Genomic DNA, 18005 nt, shown 5'->3' with positions numbered 1-18005 from the left:
GGGGACGATAAATAATTTACGATCCTGTCTAGATGAATATCTTTCGTTTTATTTGAATTCGACTATCTAGGCTCATCACGAGACAACCTCGGATATATTTACATATAATACAAATCAAATTTTCTAATTAACTTTTGCGCAATTACTCTGTGCATAAATAGAGTTCTGAGCATTCTGAGTATTAAAAATAAATTGGGGTGACAACATTAACGTGCGGAAATTGTAAATGCTAAAGCGGGCAAAGTCTTTTCCAATTCAAATGACTCACGCTGTTACCACCTGTGAATGTATTTAATTTGAAAAATCAAAAGAATTTTGTATCATCAATGGAAAATCAAAAGAAGATATGTGGACTCGAATGATTGCAGCTCACTACCTCACCACTCCACCTCCTACAATTAATTCTATGTTTTCCCTGCAATAAGCCCGGCTTTCCTCACGACGATCACAGCCCTCCTCATATCAGTCATCAAGAGCATGAAGAAACGAATCACTCAGATCGCACTCATTATCAAAATCGCTGACGACGGGTGACGAGAAAGCGTGAATCGCCTCTTCATAACTCTCGTCATCGTCATCCAGCGAAGTCCTGTACTATTTCATATGTTTTCTCTTGGGCAACAGTAGAACAACCCCAAGAGCCACACAAATGTGCCAGAAGCTATGAACAATATGATAATTTCTCCTAGTCTGAAGGAACGCATAACAAATTAATCCGAGGGAAACAATTCCCAGGCCAGCTGGAAGATAGATATTCTTATATCTTGAGGCAGGATACCCCAAGTTCCTCTGCCTCCTGCACCTGGAGCCCCAGGAGAACCCGATGAGTCCAAACCCGGTGACAGCCGGCAGGAGGAATACCCACAGAGCAGTTCTATCCAATTCAGCTGCGAATGCCAGAACAATTGCTCCTGATATTTGACAAAATGATGTGACCTTGGCGCCGAAGGATGCCATTGCCACCAGTGTCACCCAGATAGACAATAGGGCATTGTAAAAGTCGCAGAACTGAAGAATACTGAGCTTGGTGATGCAGACACCCATGACATCTTCACCGGATTCACAGGCGTGATAAAACGTCGAGAAGAACATCACTGCACCGTAGACGATGGCTTCCGTGTAATATTCTCGTTTGAATGCTATGTAGACCGATGCTATGAAGGCGAGGTTGCTCAGGGTGAGCATCAGGAATCTGACGAGGATTCTGCCTCCTGTTAGGACGTAGGTGTCGTCAGCACAGTCGAAACCTCTGTAGCCTCCGTAACAGTGACAGGCTGAGAAGGCAAAACCTCCGCTGTGCAGGTACGTAGTGCATTTACCGTTGGAACTGCATTTTCCTTCGATGCAGGGAGAGGAGCCTATGCTCGATTCAATTGCAGTGGGTGTTGGGTGCATGCAGTTGCAGGAGCAAGAGGACGGTGTGCAGGGGATGCACGTGCAGTTGGAGGGAATTCTAAAAGACTTCAAGGTCAAGTGCCAGGTCCCGGGCTCCGGGAATGGGATGTGGAGGAATTGGGGCGTGGTGGAATTGATCCAGAGGTCCCCGGGGACGGTCGAGGTGGAGATGGAGCAGCTGCCATTTTCGGTGATTATTGGATAAGTTCCTGAAAATTGAGTAAATCATCTTTTTAATGGTCGAGCGGAGGAATGGGTGGAAAAAAATATTGACTCGAGATTGCGAAACTCAAGTGCGATTCTCGATTTAAACATTTAAAGGGGGATAAAAATGATTGAATGATGGAAAAAAATTCAGTAACAGTACTGTGAAATTTTCGTTGAAATTTTTGGTGAATAATTTTTTCCTCCTGGACTAGCTGATATTGGGGGACGGAATGCCCTTCTAGCAACCCTAGCTCCTGGATCCAATTAGAACTTTTCTGATAGAGAGTGCGATACAATTGTAGCATTTCTATGAAACGTGAATTTCATTTTTTAAGATGGTTTTTTAGTTCAAAATTTGGTGTCTTTGAAAAATAAACAAATTTTTGATCACGATCACTTCAATAGCGAAGTGGTTAAACAAGATAAATAACTTTTAACTCCTGATTATTTTTTTATAAATATTTCGAAATCTAGGGAATATAGCAAAATTTTTATTATAACCTTTATTATCGAACAATTTTTTTTACTACGATCAGTGTTATTACAAAAATTCCCATTTTTCTGTTTGATTCGAAGTTATGACCCAAAAACTAGATTCAGAGATAAATGAACTTGTCTCATTTTTTCATTATGCTACTGAACTGTTCCAGCATTTACATCTTTTATCATAATTTTAAGCAAAAATGACTAACATATTTGTTATGTCCAGGATTAGATGTCTTTTTATGTACTTTTCTCATATGTTTCGCTTGGTGTAGAAACAAAAATTCATACTTTACCTAACGATATACATCCAACGACTACAATGTCCCGGCTTTCGTTCAAAAGTTTGATTCCAATTGACAAGGTCCCGCCGATATCATAAACAGAACCGATTTTAAAGCTGAGGACAGTCAATCCACTGCTGGAAATATTAACTGGAGTTGCAGTTGTCGAATTTTCACTAAAAAATTCGTAATCAAAGGTGAAGAATTCCGGTAGAGTTTTCCTCACTAAGTCAATTTCATTGTGTTTTGTCTGCTCTTGGGGAGGCTGTACAAAAGACACTGTGACATTGGTGAAATTTCCGGAGAGAAGTCGTAGATTTAAATAGTGAAAGTATCCTGGATAAGGTATGAATGATAAGGATTTATGAGTGAAATTAATCACGACACTCGTTACGACGTCCTCCACTATCAAATTCGCTAATACCGTACACAAATCAGCACACGTTGAGGAAATGGAAATATTCACAGGTTTGTTACTCTCAGATATGAGGAATTGCAATCGCGCCGAATTATTTGTTTGGTTCAGAAACACTGTGTAATTATTATTGGGGTCAATCATTAGAGAGATTGCCGCTTTCTCTACTGATAACGATGAGTCCAAAATCGTTGAGCATGTTACACCAAGACCTGCAAAAACCAAAAAACTTTACGAGCGGAAGAGACAAAATAAGCAATAATTTACACCAAATTAATCGATTCTGATAGCGTCATAACAATTAACGATTGAAGGATTCATTCATTAATGAGTTGATGGAATAATGTGCGGCTCAAAAAGATTAGCAGCATCTATTCTTAAATATGATAACGATATTTTTGATAGCAATAGCACTTAGCGACCTATTTTTTGGAAAAAAGGAAAATTAAATGAATTGGAAATGTTATAAACCTAAAATTATGCATACCAGAAGTTCACTAATTTTTTTTTGATAAAAGCGGTTACGAAAAATACAATATTTAAGTGAAAAATGAAATCAGCTAATATTTAAGGGAGTTAGATTTTCAAAAGTTGAAAGAAAGAAAAATCTAGAGGGTTTCTTTCTACAATTAAAGAAACAAAAAAAGGTAATGAACTCATAATAATGCAGAATATGTTAGATAATTGACAGAGGGGATTTTTTGAATAATTGTAAATTAATCCAAATCGTATTTCAATTCATATCATTTCATAGAATGAAATGGAATAGCCGACAGAAATAGGGCGTCGGAGACTAAAAATTTTATCGGATTGTTATCATTACTATATACAAACTATAATTTCAAACACATTTCAATTTTAATAATTTTTTGAAACTATTAAAATTATTAAAATAGACAACGGACCCTCGGAATCATACTTTACCCTAGAATTATTAGCTTTTATCAATGAACCTAGTTCATCGTTCTGATCATTGAGTAGTTAAATCAATGGAATAACTTCTGAAATGAAAATTATATGTCCAGGAGAAACGACAATTCTAAAAAATCATCCAGACATCGGGGCTTCGTTTTACTGTAGTGAATCAACATATATCATGACCAGTTAAAAACAAAGCGAACAAAAATATGAAAAGGGAATTTTACTTCTTTCTTAAGTGCTCTACGTACCTTGTTGAGTAATTTTTTCCGAATCAGGATCACTCCAAGACCTAAATGCGATTGCATACCAGTCTCCTGGAGCTGGATTAGGCCTCTGAAGTTCATATTCATCAAGTTCACTCTTGAATGTGAAATTAGAAAAGGTTCTCCTTCTCTCGAACAATTTCGCCCCGATCTTTGATCCATCTGGGCTCGCCAGGGCAATACTCCCGTATTTCAAATATACTGTGACATCTCGAGGGGGGCAACGGCCGATACCACCAGTTTTCAGCTCTTTCGCTGTGAATCTAATTTTGGAAGATTCGTACACAAAAATAGAAATTAAATGATCGAGAATTTGAATCATCTTGGCGAATTAACTAATATACCTACTTGAACAGACTATTGATGACATTCGGTGGTACGTGAAAATGAACGATTGATATTGTATGATATCCACTGAAGTCATCGAGTACAGTGTGAGACTCGAGAGCAATTCGCTCCAGTTTTCCAGAGACAAGAACGTGCATCGCCCACCATATCGTCAACGTAACTACGGAATTCCTCGGCATATTCGGTTATTCCCACTGGTCCACATACCAATTTGAGATCTTCAAGAAATCAGAATCCAGATAATAGGCAGTGATCAAGTGCAGTCAATTAATAACAAGGGACTTGCATAATTTTTTTTTAATTTTCTAATCTCAGGATTGGGACGTGAATAATTCATTTTTCACTCACAAACGTTCGAAATAGTACACGTTAATTAAGAATTTATCGCTCCATGTGGCAAATTTTTAAACCTTTGATGTTGATAAGAATATCAGAATGACAGTCAACCGATAGGAAATAGTCAATAGATTTGATTTTATTTTTTTAGGTTTTTGGCTGAGATTTTTTCTAAAAAAATTGTTGAAAACGTATTTTTCAAGTTTTTTTTCGATATATTTTGTTTATGTTGTGGGATGTGAATGAAAAAAAACTTCGAAAATTTCTCTCTACAAGTTCTGATAGAAAAAATTTTAATGACTTAACATTCACGTTATATGGTAATCATATATTACTTCATATTTATATTTTACCGTTATAAATTATTAATTTATTCCTGTTTGCTTATATTATACTAACATGTTGCTATCAAAATCTTTTATAGTTTTACGTTTACTGTCCCTTGTTCTCAATAAAACAATAACAAAAATACAGATCGACAAATCGACAAAAATTACCGAAAACGTTGCCATGTTGGCACCAACAGAATTACAAACTATGAAAAAGTTTATTTCATTTGAGAGAAATTTGCGCAAATCAAACGCAAAAAGTCGTTACTCCTCTTTTTACCTTGCAAATATTCTCTACCGTGATTCTAGAGAAAAAACATCAGTTGATTTATCTCTTATAGGAATGTGGTTTAAACAAAATTCTTCAGGAAAATTTGGCTGTTTCTTAAAATACGAAAAAAGGCCGGTGATTTTGGAAAATGCTCTTTGGAGAACTTGGAGAGAAAACTGAAAAGGCACAGGGGCAAAAATTGATTATTTATGGTTTGTCTGGAATACGCTCTAAAATTTCTGCGCTGAAAAATCAAAAATAGCTCTGCAGTTTCAAGCCAGGGGTGGTCTGGGTTCAAATTTTTGGGGAATATGTACGATCACAATTCCAATTTTTTTTTACATAAAAATTTATACTATTCACATAAAATGGGCAAAATTATCATCGTGAGAATGATTTAAATATATTCATGATTTACTCAGAAAATTTTGGTGGATTATTTTACGCAAATAGTGCAATTTTTATCGAAAAAATAATAATTCAATGTGTAGCACTTGAGTTTTAAACAAACCCGTAACTGCTGTCCTACAGTATTGTAATTGCAGAAAAATTTTGAAAAATCAATGGACAAAAAACAATAAATAACTTTTTTCGTATTAATTATTTGCTTTGAGACATGTATAATCAATTCTCCATGTTTTCAGGCATCTCATTTTAACAACGCGCGACTTTTGAAACTCATCAAAGTCTATCCATAATTTATTACGTGAACACCTAAATTTTCTATTAATTGAATAACATTTTTGCGTAAATAAATTTTTGATTTACCAAAATAATTATTGATAAGCAATAATTCGGAATTCGAGTGACTAAATTGATGAGTACGACATTCTAAAATTGGAATTCGCAAAATGGTGCAATAATACGAATTTCAAGAGTGATATCAGTAATTCAGACCTCTAAAATTTAATGATAATTCCGATCTATGGAAAAGATTATCTCTAGTCAAAACTTACCGAAGGAAGTTTGAAATGCGAGAGCAATTGTCGACGAATTCGTGAGTGAATCATTATGAGCAATCATTACATCAACTACGATGCTTCTGCTACATGAATAGATCAGTTATAGAGAGGGAATAACCTTGATCTCGTCTAGGTGTGATCACATCCCGTTGATCACACCTCCACCACTTCCTATCACATCTCACACAAGACTAACGTCTAATAATTCAAGCGTTCTAACTCAACGATAGTCCCAAGTGATAACACAATCACTACAACTATATTCGTGTCCTTTTCGTCGAAACGTTCAATGAAATTTTTTTATTTTCAAGTGTCAGATAACGCAAAATAATTCCAGAGCACAACCTTGACACACACGCAATATCGATTACTTTTGTTGAATTCGTGGAAGAGTGATAATAAATGAATAACTAAGAAACAATAAAGATCACCCATTTTAATTATCATTCAGAATATCAACTGATGCTCGAGTTTGATGTAATTTTCCTCTAACGATACCTCAAAATTTAAGACCGTTTGGTGAATTTTCTGGTAATTTTTAATGAAACTTTTCTCTCCGTGCAATTTTCACTAATTTCAGATATATTTTATCAACGACTCAGCCATTAATTTCAATTCATTTCTTTCAATCGGCATTTTATGTTTCAATGCCATAAATTATGATAACACGAGATTAGGAACCATATTGAAGAAGTCATTGCGCTCGTCAATATCATCATTCCTCGGAAAAACCCATCATCGCCAATGGCTGTCAATTTAGAATTGTCAATAATTTTCTACTCAACGAAACAAGTTATACTTTCCCACTTTTATGACATTGAAAAAAGTCAAAGAAAAAATTATGAAAATAATATCAAGTATGTAGTTTGAGGAAAGTTTTGACGGGACATTTTTTCCGGGAGATTCTCAGCGAAGGAAAAAACTCCGACTACGCAAAACAGGATAAACGGAAATTTTGCAACTGGCATTCTCTTTTGTCATCAAATTTAAATAAGTAACAATAATATTTATGATTTCTTACCCCCTCCGTTTCCATCTATATTCTTATGGATAGTTAAATTTAATTTAATAAATGTTTCAGTATTGTATTTTTAACATTCGAGATTGTTACAGTATTGTCCAGAGAATATCATTATTAAATGATGAATCGAAGCAAATAATTATTAATGATTGATCGATAAAATTTCCAGAATGCTTACGTCAACCCTGAAGGTGAAATAATTAATGATTGTTGAAGCGGGAAATTTTGATCCTCAAATTGGTCCCCCGTCGATCACACAATCACAATATGCAAAGTATCACGATTTTTTTTCATTTTAAAAAGCCAGATAACACGATCATTCCCGAAGCGAACCCTTGACACGCACATAATATCGAATATTCTATTAAATCCATAGGGAAGTGATAATGAACATAATCAATTCTTTGTGTCATCGTTACATGCATCAATTTTTGAAATACTACTAAGCACGAATTTTGATAATAGTACACTGACTCCTGCGATCGAGTGATGAAATAACTGTGAGATAAGGATGGTATGAGTTCGAGGGTCTCTCACTTTTTGATTATCAGTCAGAATGACAACTGATGCCCGCCCCGATCCGAGTTGAAACTTTTGTCGGATCACTGACGCGGTCCATTGTGTCACTTACATGATTCACACATGTACAACTTCACATGTACGATCTATTTTAAAGGCTAACCCATGAGGAGTAGGAAATCCTACAAATCAAGATAAATGAAAACTACTGGCATTCTCCTTTATAGTTTATAAAATACTGTGGGTTGAGAGGATCCAATCAAGCCTAGAGTGTTTTCAATTTATAATCCTCTTACAGGGAGAAAAAACCCGGGAAAAACTGCCCTGCTATCGCGGTCAACTGGACCCATTTAGACTGACCCAGAAAAATTTTGATGCCAGCACCGGAATGTTTATGGGGGGCAATGTCAATTTTTATTAGATAAATTCTTGTTCATGATCCAAATTTCCGGTGCTGGCATGTTGATTTTTTCATAATTTTAGTTCTCCATGTATCCTGAAAAAAAAATACCAGAAAAATTACCATACTAGTGCAGTGAAATCGATTCATTTAGATGGACTCGCAAAAGTCACGTACAAGCGCCAGAATTTATGCTGCAGGCTACCAGATTTTTTATCTTAAATTTTAAGCGAAAAATCCTGGATTTCACGATTAATAAACATAAGGATATTTAAATACAAAACTATTCATGACGCTGAAAACTGAATATAGATAAATTGAAAGCAAAATCTGTTCAACTCTGAACAATTTCCACAATTTCCCAATTTACTAAATTAATGATTAGTCATTTGAACACATAATCGTTTTCGTCAGATGATCCTCATCATCATAACGTTCTTAAGCGGGATTATTGTTTGCAATTCATATCGATATACAGAGCGATAATGATTGGAATTAAAAAGATTTAATGCGGAGTAGAAATTTCAATTAACAAAACTTTTGATCACTGCAAAATTTGTCCCATGTTTTGATTTATTTACGTTAATTTGTCTGTGTATTAAATTACTATGGGATAATCAGTTCAGCTCAGTCACTGACTTTTATCGGGTTCGTTAAAATTCACTCATTATATGGGACACGACAGCAATTTTGCTCGAACTTTTCCTACACGTACATTTCGATCAATATCCTTATGAATGCATAAATTAAATTTAGTGCCTATTCCAGGGAAATATCTAAAATATATGAGCTCTTTACGTGAATTTCTTCGTTGAAAATGTCAGTGTGCAATAATAAATCGTTGAACATCATTATTAATGATTAATGAACAAAATTTCGAGAATGCTTACGTCAATCCTTAAGGTGCGATAATTAAATATCATAGAAGTTGTAAACTCTGATCTTCAAATTTGACTCCCCGGTGCTATTGATTGTAGCGGTGTAATTACCAAATCGACGAGTATTCCGGATGAAATCAAATTGGCTGCAATTGTCAGATTCTTCCACTAGTTTAATGGAAACTCTGCAAAAAAGACGTTGAGTTTTCGTCGGCACTTGGATAACAGAGGTTTATCCATTTTCGATTAGAATCGCTTATTGCTTCGAAATCTGATTATGTCAAAATTATATTGACAGTGCACAACGATCCGGAGTTGACTAATTTTGTCAACAAATAGGTAGAGTTTATCAGCTGTTTTTCAGCACCTGCGCATTTTCAGCATGTCTACTTATATTTCAGTGTGGAAGTAATGGAGCGGCAGAGAGCAGAGCAAATCGATATTTGCGTCGCTCTGCTTAAATACAAAATCAATTTGGTAATAAATTTTTTTAAAAATGGGCCTTTATTTTGCACATGTTGTTCTTCTATGATGTGCAATTCATTATTTACTCGATGTTATCAAACTGAATAAGATTTCTTTTAAAGTCATTATTATTATACTGATTATTATCCCTTTCTTTACAGACTCAAATGTCATTTTTACAATTTCATCTAGAACATATTAAATTCTTACAAAGTTTTAAAAAATCGATAGAGGCAATCGCAAATAATAATTGTTAGTATCGCTTCTATGTTCGATCTTGGTTCAAGAAAGAGCTGACAAATATAATCGATAAATAAAATTTTTAACTCGGTAGTTGGATAATGGTAAATAGTATCTGCGCTTTAGAAGAAGAAATGAGTTAATTCCATGGATTTATTAGCAGAGGGTTGATGAAGATCTTAATTATTTACCTGCGCGTGAACGTCGAAAAATAACATTTTTAGGCTTTTGAATCATAGGAACAAAAAAGTCTGATTTTCACTGATTAACATACTTCGATTTTGAAATAAAACATGTAACTAATCACTTATAAAAATTATAAAATTACCTGTAAAGGAGATCTTCTCATGCTAGAACCTAAATCCACTGGCAAAGATTTCGAATGATTAAATTTAAGCAATGCGGTTTTTCAAGCCCAAAAATATTGCGATCCTGTTACACATTAAATCAAATGTAATTTTGAAAAAAAGATCCTTAGGCAGTTTCGTTTATTAACAGTGGGGAGGTACTGCAAAGCTTCACGAATAAATATGGACGGGATAGCAAAAATATGGTAGGTTTTTGGTCAAAAAATTAGATTTATTAACAGTAATAAAATATTTAAAATATCACTCTCATTTCTGCTTTTAAGTACGTCTTCCGCTTGTTCAATAGCACTTAAAATTCCCAAGATTCCAGCCATTTCAAGGGATGAAGCGGACTCTCTGGATCTGAAGCAGATGGTCCATCCATTCCATAAGCTAATGGCGCAAATAGGTAGAAACTGTAAAAAAATAAACATTACTTTATTTTACGTATTTTCGATACCAAATGAAATTCTGTCAGGATGTTTTCACCAAATTCATAGAATTTCGAAGAAAAACCATTGCCGGCATAAATTAGTTATTTAACTGTTATGACAAAAAAGATCACGAAAAAAAAACATAATTTTAGAAACTCGACCCAAAAATGAAAAGCGTGAAATGTTTACTTGTCGTAGATAAAAGTTGTTCCAATAAACTCTAAGTGATAGAAAATAATCGAAAAATGATAAACAAAACGAAATTATTATTATTATAAAAAAAAACAATTACCTGTAGATGGTGAACGACAGAACACTGCCCAGTAACACATGATAAAGAACATTAGCCACTCTTCTCGGAAGCACGAAGAACAGACTATCAAGGATGAAATTCAAGGTGATTCCAGTGAGCATAGAATTATACAACAATGCTGGAAAGTAGTGATGAAAGTATAGAACACGTCCCATCGCCCAAAATGGCAAATAATGCAGTATCCACCCTGTGAACAGCCACATCCCAGCAGTCTTTAGCTTCTCTTTCTCCTTTGTGACTTGCTCTGTCTCCTGGCATCCTCTCTGCTCTCTCACAGAGGTCCAAAGATAAATGACAATGAACAAAAAAAGGAAAACAATATTTCCCCACCAGATGATTGGATTACCGAGCAAATAAATTCTGTGATCACTACCAGAGAAAAACTGTCCTCGATAATTGATCGGCCATTGCCATGGTCGGGAGGTCACCTCTCCTTCTTTCACTTTAAGATCAGAGTTTCCCTGGAGCATAACAGCATGTGATTCGAAAAATCTCGCCAGAAATCCTGGTGCATAGACTTGAAAGCTGACGTTTGGTAATTTTGCGTATCTGTTATCCTCAATATTCCACAAAGCATTTTTGTCTCTCATGTTGGGGTTGCAGGAGATCTCTTGCTGGCTGTATCCCCACTTGGGCAGAGTCTTTCCACTGCAGGTCAGCACACAGTGATGAAGATAATGCACGAATTTCAATTTACTGGTGACTGTTTGAACAACATCTCCTTCGTTTCCGTTTTCAATGACAACTTTCCAAACGTCATTGGCATCACCAACTCCACTCTCACCATATCCCGTCACTTGGTAGTGCTTCTTGGAGATTGGAGCTATTTCCTTGTGCGAGTGAAGATTCCTAGAAGTGATGGTGTGCTCGAGGCGAATGAGATCCCCGTGTTTGACTATTTCCGGTTCCGAGGGTATTTCTTCGGTATCAAATTTTTTAACGAGCCAGAAATTATTGTCATCCTTATGAGAGTATGTGGTGATCTGCTGTTGGCGGGCGCCAACTCCTTCGGGGTAGAGGTGCCAGTGAGAGTGAAGGTAGCCTCCCCCTGTACGGTGATTCTTCAGGGTAATCGTTGCTCCGTAGGACAGCTCACGAGGCATTGTTGCGTTGTGAAGAGAGTTCCCTTGAAGGAGGGACTGGAATTCCGAAGAATAGAAACCATCGCCACTTCCACTGAAAAAATGTTCGAGATTATTAGAATATAGTTGTAAAACAAAGACCGTATTTCTAAATTTGTAAAGATTCTCTAAAGAGTCATTCTTTTCGTATTAATAGAATTAAATAAGCAATCAATTCATGCTATCTTATTACCAAAAAATAATTAACCTATATGCAATGAAAAAATGGTTTCCCACCAATTTCTTAACTTCTGGATTGATCGGAGAAGTACGAATTAGTGAAAAAAATTACCAAAATGTTCTTATAGATAGTAGAATATTAAAGAAATCAATAGAATTGGAATTCTTGAGAAAAAACTTAAACATTGGGAGTTGCCATCCCGCAATCGCAGAAAAACTCTGAACTTCCCTCTAGAGAAGAATAAATTGGTCACTTCTCGAGATATTCACATGCTGTAAATTTAATAACCATTTTTCACCTTTTATTTAACACTGCCAGATGAATGTAAAAGAACACCATGTACAGAATAATCGGTAGTACAATCAGGCAAGCAGCCCTGGCTATTAAATGTTTTCCAACGGTGATAACAGGTTTCGATAGGTCTCCAAGTTCACTCCAGAGTTCATAAACTGTGAAAAGACCAACGAGGAGGACCACAAAAAGTCCCACAAATTTAACACTAATGGTGCAAGCCAGAGAGACGCCAGTGAAAATCAACCAGCCCCACCAGGGACTTGTGAAGGCACGATCTCTATGAGCACCGACTCTCGCCATTCCCCAAGTCGCACACATCATGAAGCAAAGGAGAATTGGGTCCAGGAGAATGTACCTATTTAATGTTAATAATCCAACGTCGAGGAGGATGAACATTGCTGAGAGTACAGATGCTTTTGTCGATTTTGTAAGATCCCAAACAGTCAGATAGGCAAGTGGTACTATTGTAGCACCCAAAAATGTGCAGAACATTCTCATACCGAGGTACTTAGTGTCCTCGAATTTATCTCCTGGTTTTTCAAATGGAAATCTGCCATCATAGCCTGTTAGGTACCCTGACATAGCTATGAGCATCTTTCCAAGGGGTGGGTGTACATCAAAGAAGAACGTTCGGTTAATGTACCAACTTCCCATCTTCCCAAAATGAGTTTCATCCCAGCTGAAATGACATATTATTATTTAAAACAGAGTAACGAGACCAATGGATATACAATATACATCAACCAAAAGACCGACGGTATAAACAGTTTTTTGTATTATATTAATAATAAATAAAATGGCATTGCAAGTCTTGGTTGTTGATCGACAAAATAATGTGTAATAATTCCCTGCTGTTCTAATTTTTTATTCATGAAGGAGTCTTACCAAACATGTTCAGGCTCAGAAACTTTGTAAAACCTCGTAGCAGCGGTAAGAATTAGAATTCCCACGAAGAGTAGCCACCAATTACTGGAAAATAAATAAACGTAGTTCATTAAAACTCAAGATTCAATTTATATATGTAATGCATAAAACTCAGGTAATTTTATTTTATTGATGCTTACCTATTTATATCACCGGCCTCTGTATTCGACTGCTGGACCTCTTTAAATTGCTGAGTTTTCGGACTCATGATTATGGTCAACTAGTGTCACAAGTCCATGAGAAAAAAACGGCAATACTTATCGGTTATCGTACTTCACTGATAAGCTTCCCAGATTTTTTTATACTGACAATTACATTCCAGTGGCCGTCTCTTTTCACCTCTTTCAGTCTGGGGCATGATGCGAGGTTCTAACGGGACTTATCATGGTTTGAACACCGCAAGGTAAACGTGGATCTTGGTCTGAAGTTACGCTTTTCAGCGTACATAGGGTCCCTATGACCACTGTATGTTTATCACTAAGTCTAGCCGCTTCGATTCAAATGTTTTATAAAATATCGAATCATTGTTATTCAATTCAACCGAAATAATTAGACACATCGAGGTTTAAGAACATGCGAAAATCTCTAAAAATATTAAATGTCAGAATAGAGACTAATTAAAAGTCATCAAATATTTGATGATTTTAATTCAAAGTCTCGAATGGAGCTATAAAAATATATTTAACATTTGTTTTGAAAAAGTCTTCAAATTCATTCAAGATTCCTAATTAAGAACTGGATGTTTTCTCAAAGCTCTTTTAATACTAGTTTTGAAAATGTGTAGACCTTGTAACTAAAAATGAAAATATTCACTAAAAACTTGTAAAAGAGCAACTGCAATTGCCTCGTCTGCATAGGTAGCTATAAGCTATAGCTAGTCTATAGTTATAAGTTATTGAGCTACATTGCCTTGAGACATAACAATAGAATTACTCCTCAACATTTGAGATCAGCTGATCACCGCCCCCCTCTTTCTCTTCAGACCTCACGTTTCCAACGCAGAATAATTTTATAACCTAAAAGCTCTGTGTATAAATCTATTGGCAGTTCAGTGTTACGTTTATGATCCACATAAACAATGAACAATTCGAAGAAGATCAACGTCAGTTACTCTTCTCTTGTGGGTTTGAAAGCCGAGCTATTGAGAAAACATGCAGAAGTCCAGGAAGCAAAAGCCAAAAATAAAATACAATCCCCCATGATTGTGAAATCCACGTTGAAAGCCAAAACATCGAAAAATGTCAAAAAGTCTTCGAAACCCAAAGAACCAAAAGTCACGGAAATCGAGGATATCAACGACCTGAAGAAATCCAGGTACATGTTGGAAGCAAAATCCAGGCTATACGATAAATTAAGGAAAAATCATGGAGATGAATGTGACAATTATCTAGTAGACTTTTCCAATAAGCCTGCCTCATCCGCATCCTCTTCAGACGATGAAATTTACAAAGAAGAAGATTACGAGGATAGGAATTCAGATCCGGAAGATGATTGGGTAGAATACAGTGACTGTTTCGGTAGAACCAGGAAGTGTTTACGGAGAGATCTTCCAAAAATGCAGGAGAAAGATGAAATGATAAAACAAGAGATCAGCAAGGAGCCTCCTCAAGATACTGAGGCACCTCCAAACCCTCCACCGTTTATTGTTCCCCAGAAAGAGCCGGAGATAGAAAAGTTGCGTAAAAAATGGGAGGAACAGAGTGAGAAATTATCCCATAAGCCAGACATTCATTATCAGGACATTCTGTTCGATGAAGCCAGAGCCCATGGCGTTGGATACTACGCATTTTCCCAAAATGAAGATGAAAGATTGAAACAACAGGAGAATCTTTCAAAATTACGGAAGGAAACGGAGCTGCGACAGAAAGAAGCGCAAAACCTGAAAGATCTGAAAGCTCAAATGGAGAAAAATCGATTGAAATCTGCGAGGATTCGTCAGAGGATCCGAGCAGGTCTTCCCGCTGAACCAGAGGAAGAAGAAGAAGCACTACAGTCCACACTACAACCTTCAGCAATGCCTGAACCAACGGAAACCCCAGAAAAACCTTCTACAATTGACGAAACAAATGAAGAACATTCTCTTTGTGTCATTGAGGATAAAATCAAAGCTTTTGGAGAACTCTTGGGTAAACGTCCCAAGTTCAGAGAGTTGTCTCAGGAAGAGTGGATTCATAAAAGACGAAAAGATAGAATGGGAGAGTTTGCTCCAGTTTACGACAATTTCAAACCTGGTGGATTTCTGAATGGAACTAGAGATAATCAAATTGTCGTAGCAGATCATGATGAGGATCCCGTACGAATTAAGAGCGGAGGGCCTGAACCTACTGATATGTGGGAGTCTCAGGGACCTTTGGAAAGTTCTCAGGATATTGCCAACTCCGAAGAGAAGAGCAATTCTGAAGACCCTGAGATGCTGGGGCCTGTACCACCACTAAATTTTATCACTGGCGAGAGTTCCTCATTAATCAACAGTCGCATTCCCCCATTCACCTGCGGAAATCCGATTTCCAATTCATCAAATAATGACCCACCGCTGCCCATTATTCCCCCCCTTGAAGTCTTGAGGGTTCCTCCTCCAACATTTCAATATACCTTTAATAGTTGCAATGTAGGAGCAAGTTCTGCTCCATGGAATAGTGGGAGTACTGTCGAAGACGCAGAAGAAAGTGATGACTCTGAAATTATTGGGCCTCTACCACCGAGCGATCTCAAAGATGGGATGGACCTCGCAACCATTCCACTTCCCGACGAAATACCATCACCATCACCATCACTACCAACCCTACCAACTAATCTGAACGTTGATAAGATCTCTGAAGGACTTAAATTTCTGAGAAAAAAATTTGATGACGATGAAAAGAGATGATATGACAATGTTAAACTATTTATTGATAAATTAAAATGAGAATAAAGTTGGATAAGGGAACTTTCTGAATTTTTTTACTTTCATTAATGTTTCTTGAATCATCAACTTCTTTTCTGAGACTTGCGAGGCTTGTGAGTGTTACGAGGCTTAACCGGCACGTCATCATCCACTTCTACATCCATTGAATAATCTTCTTCGACCTCTAGAATGAAAGTATAGTATAGTTTAGTTACCCATCTCCTGTATTTCAATATTCTACTGCTGAACTTGAATTTACCTGGTAAGTTTTGCGCGTTCACTGGAGTTTCACATCTTAAACACTTTAGATTTTTCTGATATTTGAATGCTTTTGCAAGACAGTACAAGTGATTGGCAGCATCACACTCTTCACATTTGTGTCCCTAAAATTAAGGGAAAATAAGTATTCCTCGCAAGGTAATTCTGATAACAATTTTTCAAATGTATTGCAATTCTTACGTGAAATAAGGTGTCCTTGCACATCGAGCACACGTTGAGACCATCTGCATAGCAGTCTTTGAAATATTGCATTAGTTCTCCTATACTTCTGACTCCTATATAAACCTTTCCATTCTGAAATATCAATAGCATAATATGACTAATGTGATATGGACCCTATGATTTTAGCTAATAAAAAAACGTTTGAAATGAGAATTGAACTGATTTTTTTCTTCGATTGGAGGGGGGGGGGGCAAATTAATTTTCTCTCTATTGCTTCAGATTTTTTCGACAGCTCATTTCGGAGAAATTTGATTCTGTATTTTTATTTTTTTTAGCAATAGCTTCAGTTCTATTTTCCTGATTGTAATTGACAGCAAATTTGGGATTTCCTACCTTCTGGAACAATAGCCTCAATTTTTTTTCAAGCCCTAGGTTCCCAATTTTGGCAACAATTTCAAAAAGTTGACTATACGACTTCCATGCAGAGACTATAAACCCAATAAACTTCGTCATTGATATGAGAGGACAGTAAAACGACAATGACCTGGTGATACACCCACATCTGCTCAGCCATCACATTCAGCATGCGCTCAGCCTGAGTGGGCGAGAATTTCCCGATCATCTGTGATCTCACATTGATGCAATTCATAGTGGAAACATATCCATCATCAGAATTAATAATCTCACTGAAAACTTTTCTGATGAACTCTAACTGCACCTCGGTGAACTGCCCTGGATATTTCATTACTTTATCAATAACATTAGCTGTGAAGACCCAGTATTTTCTGCCAGTGAGTTCGCAAATCGCTGATTTGATCGTCATGTTGAATGGTTCCAGTCTTTTGTTGATCATCTCTATCAGGCTCATTGTACAATTGTCCCCTGGAAAAGAAATTAAACAGGATCAAAGATGAAAGTATACATAAGTCGACCAATTGTTTAAATAAAAATTGTGTCAAACACTGGGTAAACAGGGAAGAACAGGAAACTTTTCACAGGTGAATGCTCACAAATGATCAAACTTTATTTACCAAAGATAGAAACCACTTCTCGGACAACATCTTCCTCGCTCATGACTCCCTTCGTCTTTATGACCTGTAGAAATCTCTGGACATCAATATCCAACATGATGGCTCCTAAAATAATGTCTAGCTTGTCGAAACCCTCCAAAAAAAACCTCAAATTTTAATACGTCAAATTGATAATAAATAACAAAGAATAAAAAGATTATGAAGGTTCGTTGGAAGCCGGGAACTGTTGCTTTTTTCTTGGCACTTTGGTTTGTTTACATGTGCACCAACCTCAATGCTGCACATATGCAAGACAACA

The 18005-nt window shown here is 36.4% G+C and overlaps 4 protein-coding genes across 8 annotated transcripts; 1 reads left to right on the top strand and 3 right to left on the bottom strand.

Moving 5' to 3' along the window:
* Window positions 1-27: 27 nt before the first annotated feature.
* Window positions 28-9359, bottom strand: LOC135167782 (transmembrane protein 8B). 5 transcript variants are annotated; one of them, XM_064131306.1, is made up of 6 exons: window positions 7414-7766; window positions 6209-6624; window positions 4317-4534; window positions 3954-4231; window positions 2382-2996; window positions 28-1604 (listed from the first exon to the last, which is right to left on the bottom strand). In XM_064131306.1, the coding sequence occupies exons 3-6, from the start codon at window positions 4493-4495 to the stop codon at window positions 595-597; spliced, it is 2082 nt and encodes a 693-aa protein (XP_063987376.1). In that variant the 5' UTR covers window positions 4496-4534; window positions 6209-6624; window positions 7414-7766; the 3' UTR covers window positions 28-594. The 5 variants fall into 5 exon arrangements, with proteins under 5 accessions (XP_063987376.1, XP_063987377.1, XP_063987378.1 ...); XM_064131307.1 differs by having other exon boundaries at window positions 6209-6559; XM_064131308.1 differs by lacking the exons at window positions 6209-6624; window positions 7414-7766 and adding an exon at window positions 9045-9359.
* Window positions 9360-10295: 936 nt separating this feature from the next.
* On the bottom strand, window positions 10296-13633 carry Tw (twisted). The gene is made up of 5 exons (XM_064131883.1): window positions 13492-13633; window positions 13313-13396; window positions 12432-13106; window positions 10811-12007; window positions 10296-10500 (listed from the first exon to the last, which is right to left on the bottom strand). The coding sequence occupies exons 1-5, from the start codon at window positions 13557-13559 to the stop codon at window positions 10395-10397; spliced, it is 2130 nt and encodes a 709-aa protein (XP_063987953.1). The 5' UTR covers window positions 13560-13633; the 3' UTR covers window positions 10296-10394.
* A 45-nt stretch (window positions 13634-13678) lies between these two features.
* On the bottom strand, window positions 13679-17973 carry LOC135168044 (non-structural maintenance of chromosomes element 1 homolog). The gene is made up of 6 exons (XM_064131889.1): window positions 17708-17973; window positions 17221-17558; window positions 16695-16808; window positions 16495-16618; window positions 16296-16419; window positions 13679-13805 (listed from the first exon to the last, which is right to left on the bottom strand). Exons 1-5 carry the CDS (start codon window positions 17802-17804, stop codon window positions 16319-16321), a joined length of 774 nt encoding a protein of 257 aa, XP_063987959.1. The 5' UTR covers window positions 17805-17973; the 3' UTR covers window positions 13679-13805; window positions 16296-16318.
* Window positions 14430-16217, top strand: LOC135168040 (coiled-coil domain-containing protein 174). Its single transcript, XM_064131885.1, has one exon. It carries the CDS (start codon window positions 14430-14432, stop codon window positions 16215-16217), a length of 1788 nt encoding a protein of 595 aa, XP_063987955.1.
* Window positions 17974-18005: the final 32 nt, after the last annotated feature.

Source organism: Diachasmimorpha longicaudata, chromosome 12, assembly GCF_034640455.1.
Source record: "Diachasmimorpha longicaudata isolate KC_UGA_2023 chromosome 12, iyDiaLong2, whole genome shotgun sequence".
Classification (NCBI taxonomy): Eukaryota; Metazoa; Arthropoda; class Insecta; order Hymenoptera; family Braconidae; genus Diachasmimorpha; species Diachasmimorpha longicaudata.
The sequence above is the reverse complement of the archived record's forward strand: the minus strand, read 5'-3'. Positions and strand labels throughout refer to the sequence as shown.

Excerpts from the sequence above, each read along its gene's own strand:
- LOC135167782 (XM_064131308.1), bottom strand. The coding sequence starts at position 4,495 with ATGCCGAGGAATTCCGTAGTTACGTTGACGATATGGTGGGCGATGCAC. Across the intron at positions 2,997-3,953 it reads GGAAAAAATTACTCAACAAG|GTCTTGGTGTAACATGCTCA; the intron begins GTACGTAGAGCA and ends TGGTTTTTGCAG. Across the intron at positions 1,605-2,381 it reads CGTTGGATGTATATCGTTAG|GAACTTATCCAATAATCACC; the intron begins GTAAAGTATGAA and ends CTCAATTTTCAG.
- Tw (XM_064131883.1), bottom strand. The coding sequence starts at position 13,559 with ATGAGTCCGAAAACTCAGCAATTTAAAGAGGTCCAGCAGTCGAATACA. Across the intron at positions 13,397-13,491 it reads GAGGCCGGTGATATAAATAG|TAATTGGTGGCTACTCTTCG; the intron begins GTAAGCATCAAT and ends TTTATTTTCCAG. Across the intron at positions 12,008-12,431 it reads CTGGCAGTGTTAAATAAAAG|TGGAAGTGGCGATGGTTTCT; the intron begins GTGAAAAATGGT and ends ACATTTTTTCAG.
- LOC135168040 (XM_064131885.1), top strand. The coding sequence starts at position 14,430 with ATGAACAATTCGAAGAAGATCAACGTCAGTTACTCTTCTCTTGTGGGT.
- LOC135168044 (XM_064131889.1), bottom strand. The coding sequence starts at position 17,804 with ATGTTGGATATTGATGTCCAGAGATTTCTACAGGTCATAAAGACGAAG. Across the intron at positions 16,809-17,220 it reads AGATGTGGGTGTATCACCAG|AATGGAAAGGTTTATATAGG; the intron begins GTCATTGTCGTT and ends TTGATATTTCAG. Across the intron at positions 16,420-16,494 it reads GAACGCGCAAAACTTACCAG|AGGTCGAAGAAGATTATTCA; the intron begins GTAAATTCAAGT and ends CTTTCATTCTAG.